General features: G+C 32.1%; 1 protein-coding gene across 1 annotated transcript; it reads left to right on the top strand.

Moving 5' to 3' along the window:
- The first annotated feature begins 303 nt into the window (after positions 1–303).
- On the top strand, positions 304–6,067 carry LOC110651954 (S-formylglutathione hydrolase). The gene is made up of 7 exons (XM_058143921.1): positions 304–542; positions 1,214–1,331; positions 2,960–3,007; positions 4,184–4,380; positions 4,724–4,822; positions 4,911–4,976; positions 5,591–6,067. The coding sequence occupies exons 1-7, from the start codon at positions 396–398 to the stop codon at positions 5,768–5,770; spliced, it is 855 nt and encodes a 284-aa protein (XP_057999904.1). The 5' UTR covers positions 304–395; the 3' UTR covers positions 5,771–6,067.
- The last annotated feature ends 287 nt before the right edge of the window (positions 6,068–6,354 follow it).

Raw genomic sequence — 6,354 nt, 5'->3', positions numbered from 1 at the left:
CAAAAATTTGGGATCGGTTATATGGATTCGTTTTTTTCACTCTGGACGATTTAACTAAAATTTTAATAATATAATAAAATTAAATTATAAATTTTTTAAAATGGCAAATTTGATCTTAAAATTATAAAAATTAAGTTATAGTTTTAACTAAAGCTTATATTATAGTTTACTGTAATATCAGAAAAAAAAAAAGAAAAAAAGAAACCTACTAGTACCACTGAACAGGGGCCCATGGAGTAATCAGGCCCAGAAATGGACAGACACAGCCGAATCCATCAGTCACACCAACCATTTCAAGAAAAGATCATACAAAAGCAGGATAGCACTTCCAAGAAAAACCTATAGATTAAAAGAGGATTTCAAGAAAGGAAGAAAGACGTTTGTTGGGGAAGAAAATGGAAACGAAGCCAAGTGAGATCAGTAGCTCAAAGATGTTTGGAGGGTACAACAAGAGATACAAACATTTCAGCCCAACACTTGGATGCTCCATGACTTTCCACATCTATTTCCCTCCTTCCACTTCCTCTTCTCACAAATTCCCCGTATGTCTCCTCCTTTTTTTTCTTTTTCATAATACCCATTTTTAATCATATTTTGTTTCCCAAGTTTTTTTTTTGTTTGCTTATGTGCTATATATATATATATATATATATATATATATATATATATATATATATATATATATATATATATATTTACTTTCATTTCCTAGGATATTTTATGGTCCAATTTTTTAATTATCAATTGTGTCAATGAGGTGGGATTCTCTTACAATTCATGATTTTTCTCAGGGGTTTATTGATGGAATGTACACGAGAAAAATGATTGTCTTTGTAGTTGGTTGTTGGGTTTGTGGTTGGTTGTTGGGTTCGTGGGTAGGTTGGCGAGTAATGATGAAATGAGATTATGATTCCAGATTTTTTTTTTAAATGATCAATTAGCAGACTCATGATTGTTTGTCCAAAATATAATCCAAATTAGTGGTGATCTTATTGCTCATTTGCTATAAAATGTTTTCATTCTCTGCATAATTGAATTTGATCATTTCACAGGTAAACATGGAGTATCTTAGCATTAGACTAGATAAAACTATAGCCCTCTCATTGTTATTTTATAGTTTACCTATTGATTAATTTGCTTTATGCATGATTATGATTTTTGTGCAATACAATGTATGTACTATCCAAATGATATTGCTTTAATGGTTGAGTAGGTCCTTTATTGGCTCTCAGGCCTTACCTGCACTGATGAGAACTTTGTAATTAAGTCGGGAGCTCAACGTGCTGCCTCAACTGAGGGTGTTGCATTAATTGCCCCTGATACATCTCCAAGTATGGTCACAATATCTTTTAGAACTAACTCTTGGCATGCCTTTTCTTAGCCATGTATGGTTTTGAACATTCATTTTCAGATTCATAATTCTATTGCTAGTTCACTCTACTTTTCCAAATACCATGTGAAACTGTGTTGGCAACCAGTCAAACAACTAAGTTTGGCTTATTGAACTCTCTAGTCAAATAACCAAGTTAGGCTTATTGAACTCTCTATTTAAGGGTTGATCTTTTAGAAGGATAACTATATTAAAGAAATTTTTTAAAAATCCATTTTAACATTTTTTAGGATTGCTTCCTGATTTTAAATTGCTAGGGCATGTTGACTCTATTGTGGATATGACTTACGGGATGTTTCTTTTAACTGTTGGGGTATGGCGAATAGCTATCCAAATTTCAACTCCGAATAGCTTAGTAATTTTGTTGGTACACATAAAAAATCAATTGCTATTAGATGTTTTGATATCCAAAAATTGTTGATTCTAAAGGTCAGCTATATTTAACTGTTAGTGGTTTATATTTTATAGCTGTTATTGATGGTTTGTTACCAATAGCTAATAATAGATGCTAATTCTTTGGTGAATCATTGTTATCTTTTACTTTTTATTGATAATTTAAAATTAATGTATTATTCATTAATATTTCTTTACTGCAATTAGTTAATTTGATTCAAGAAAATTATTGTTAAGCAATAAAGTCAAAGTTGGTTTCCTATAGACAATAATATAAATTTTTTTTCTTGCAGTAAAAAATGTAAATATGAACTTTTACATATTAGCATGATCAATTATAAATATTTCGATCATGTAATATATTTATTTAAAATAAATGATAAGTTTGTATTGTAATTGGCAAATATTGATGGTGATAATTTAGTCTAACTATTAAAGGAAAAGGAAAAAAAAAGAGGCTGCAAGTTGAAGGGAAAAAGTTAAAAAATGGAGTATTTGGAATCATGGTGACTCTAGCAGTTAATCATTTTTAATTTAATTTTCTAACCAAACATATTAAACTACTAACATTTACTCCCAAGTCACAACAGTTGAACCAAAACTCCTTTTGAGCTTGTTTGGCATTGCTGTTTGAACTATTGTTTATAAGCACTATTTAAAAAATGTTCAAGGACCTTTAAATTTTAATTTAAATTTGACATATTTTAGTTATAGTAACTTCAAAACAGCAAAACAACTTTTTCAAACTGTTTTTTTTCAACAATACCTAAAAGTGTGCTTTTTCCAAAAAGCAGTTTCAAATTTGTCATCCCAACCACAATTCCAAATGGAGCCTATGTGGACTTTTGTTAACAATCCTTGATTTTTTGCAGATTCTAATCTTGATTTAATTCTTTCTATTTTCCATGGAGATGGTGAAACTAACTATAGACTTAGTTACAGATATTTGAACATTGTGAAGAACCTTAATCTTGCAGTCATAGAAATTTTGATGAGCATAGAAACATAATTATTTGTTGTTGTTGAGTGAGCTTTGATATCTTTTCACCTGATGGTTGGTATTTTTTTATTGTTAAGACACATCTTTGTTATTATAAAATTTGAATCTAATTATTTTAGTAGTTATATTCCAGGATTTCTTGTGCTAATGATTTGTTATTTTCTTATCTATTACAGGAGGCCTGAATGTGGAAGGAGAGGCAGACAGCTGGGATTTCGGTGTAGGTATGGGCTTGGGCTAATAACTTTCAACTTGAGAAATATTTCTAAGTAGTATTCACATACTACTATGGAGATACTTATGCTTGGAAAGTGCATCCTTATTTTTTTCTTTTAAATTTTAATTTTTATTCTCTTCCTTGTATTAGTTTAGTATTCATACAAGATTTATACAAAGCTATGCTATTCATTCAACTATTAAATCTAGGAGTATTTCAATGAGTAGGGAGGAGGGTTAGACCAGTATGTTAAGTAGTTTAGGGTTTTATATTCTCTTTTGCTCTCTGTTATGAGTTGAATGAGTTGAATTATGATCTTATCTTGCAATCCACCTCATTTACACTCGAATTATAAACCTCTAAGCTGCATAGTGTCAATCTTATGAAGTATTGATTTTTTGTTGGCATTTGGCAAGTTTTTTAACTTTCATGATTTTGTGGAATGGTTATATATATGTGTGTGTATGTGTGTATTGTGTGTTTGAGCTCTATGTTAAATGTTATCTCCTTTCATGTGTGTAGAAAGTTGAATTTCTTGTTTCTGCAAATGAGATATTGGTAACCATAAGTGCGTGACAATTTTTTATTTATTTTTAATTTTTTTTCACTTATGCTAATATAATTGGTTCTGTGCGCACATGTTAGAAAGAGAGAATTCTCTAGATCATGCTAAATGTTATTCATGCCTGTATATATCTTGGTTTTGTTTGCATGCCATGGAAAGAAGAAACAAGAAAAGAAATATAAGAAAAAGCAGCCTCAACACACTTTAAGCTCTCAGGAATAAATGTTAAGAGAAATAGAAAGAAAGAAAAGAAAAGCTTTTAGGTCTAGAATAGAATGGAAGAAAAGAAAAGCTTTTAGGACTAGAATAGAATGGCTTTGCTTCATGCTAATGCGAGGGTTATGTGAATGGCTTTGCTCCATACTAATGCGAGGGTTATGTGAAATATATATATATATATATATATTTTCACTTACCTCGCCAGAAAACATCTTTTTTTCATCAAGAATGCATTTTGCATCACATCCCAATATTGTATGATTTTTCTACAATAATGCACAGCTATACTGGCACTCAAGCTTGCCAAAAACAGTTGTGACAAGATTTAAATATTAAGCCTTTGACTTCAATGTTATTAGTACCATTAATTTCTAATTTTATTGTTATTTCATCCATTAGGTGCTGGATTTTATCTTAATGCTACTCAGGAGAAGTGGAAAAACTGGCGTATGTATGACTATGTTGTTAAGGAATTGCCTAAACTTCTCAGTGACAATTTTCCGCAGCTTGATACATCAAGGGCATCTATATTTGGTCATTCAATGGGCGGCCATGGTGCTTTAACAATATATTTGAAGAACCTTGATAAGTACAAGGTAGTTCATCATTATTTTTGTTTTGTAAGCAAAAGGTTTGGATCTGTGCAGGCTTTTTTTCATCAATGAGCGCTTTTTTTTTTCTTTTGTAATTATTGATATACCCTGGGCCCATCCCACCCAAGTACTAGTCTTATCGTTGAGGTAGAACATAATTGGCCTTGGGGAAAAAAACTCTTAGGCTAGATGAAATTCCTTCCCTACCCGTTCTTCATTTGGAGGAAGAGGAGAGAAGATTGGGGGGTTGGGGGGAGGTATGGATTATGAGATTCTCCAATTTTTCTCACTTTTGACTCTTGATTCCTTTTCTGTTTCTTCTGTCTCCTTTTTACTCATTTTCCAGTCAGTTTCTGCCTTTGCACCAATTGCCAATCCTATAAACTGTCCCTGGGGCCAGAAAGCTTTCACAAATTATCTTGGTGGCAATAAAGCTGATTGGGAGGTATGTGGATTGTGGCCTGAAGAATGCACATCTTTGTTTTATACCTCTGAAGTGCCTTAAATATAATTGTGAAAGTGCAAAAATGCAGGAATATGATGCTACTTCCCTGATCTCAAAGTTCCATGATGTATCTGCTACAATTTTAATTGATCAGGTAAAAGTTGCCTTCCAATTTTTATTTTATCAGGCATTACATGAAAAACGATGTCTAGATACTTGCAATGAATTTATAGGTCTTATTTTTTCTGCTTGCTTTACTTTTTAAATCAAGTGACATTGATGTTGCCTAGAGAAGTATGAATGGAGATGTAACTTTAGTGGGTAATAAATAATATCCATGTTTTTTTACTGTTGCTTCTTTTTTTAATGACATAATAAGGTATAGTTTCTGCAGTGCTAAAGATGGGCAAGGGTATTGCATTAGTGAGATGACCCCTCTCTCTCTCTCTCTCTCTCTCTCTCTCTCTCTCTCTCTATATATATATATATATAAAAGAAAATTCAGATGAAATCACTGGGTAAAAATAGAAGTTTTTGTTTCCTAGATGGTAAAAGTTCGTAAGGTGTTTTTGTGGCTGTTGTTTGGTAGACCATCCAAACTGATTGGAGCCACTTCTTGTAAAGGTTTAACTTTTCATTAATTATAATCTTTTGATTGGAGCAATGTCTGGAAACTTGCAATGAATTAATAGGTCTTATTCTTCTGCATTTATTCCTTGCTAGCTTCAGGTTTTTGCTTTGTCCTCACATGATTCTTTGTTTGGTCAGGGAGATGAGGATAAATTCTTGCATGATCAGCTGCTGCCTCAGAAGTTTGAAGAGGCATGCAGAAGTGCTAACGTTCCACTTCTGTTGCGAATGCAACCTGGTTATGATCACTCCTTCTATTTCATTGCCACTTTCATCGATGATCATATCAGCCACCATGCTCAGGCTCTCAAACTGTAATCCATTCGGGTAATCTATACATAGTGTGATTAGAGGTTGGGCTAATGTGGCTTCAATGTGATGGTGATCCTTAAACAAACAAAATGCTTGCTTCCCTCACCAAAAATGGGGGTAAAGATGTTGAGACGTGTGTGTGTGTGTGTATATTTTCCTTCTTCTTTTGAAATTGAGAGCACTTTGTTCCTTATGATGACTTGATGCCCCTGCACCGGGGACCTTGGTGTTGCTTTAGTGTGCAAGCTCGATGGTGGTATTATTATTAATATTATTATAATTACATTTGAGTTTTGCTTATAATATTTGACGTACCATTATTAAACAAATTAACATAAAATTTATAAACAGTATTTTTCAGTCAAAATATTAGATTCAAGTGAGGTTTACGTAATGAGCTATGAATTAAGAATTAATAACTTAAGCCAGCTGGTGAAAATTTTTCAAAGAAAATGAGACGAGGGAATCATTTTCTATCATATAAATGTTAGTTATTGGATTAAACTAATTATTAAGTTCTTATTTTTATCTCACTTATTCGATACACTTTTCAAAAGCATGCATAACAATTTATTTGTCAATGTTTCTAT

The sequence above is a fragment of the Hevea brasiliensis genome, chromosome 3 (assembly GCF_030052815.1).
Source record: "Hevea brasiliensis isolate MT/VB/25A 57/8 chromosome 3, ASM3005281v1, whole genome shotgun sequence".
NCBI classification, from domain to species: domain Eukaryota; kingdom Viridiplantae; phylum Streptophyta; class Magnoliopsida; order Malpighiales; family Euphorbiaceae; genus Hevea; species Hevea brasiliensis.
The sequence above is the reverse complement of the archived record's forward strand: the minus strand, read 5'-3'. Positions and strand labels throughout refer to the sequence as shown.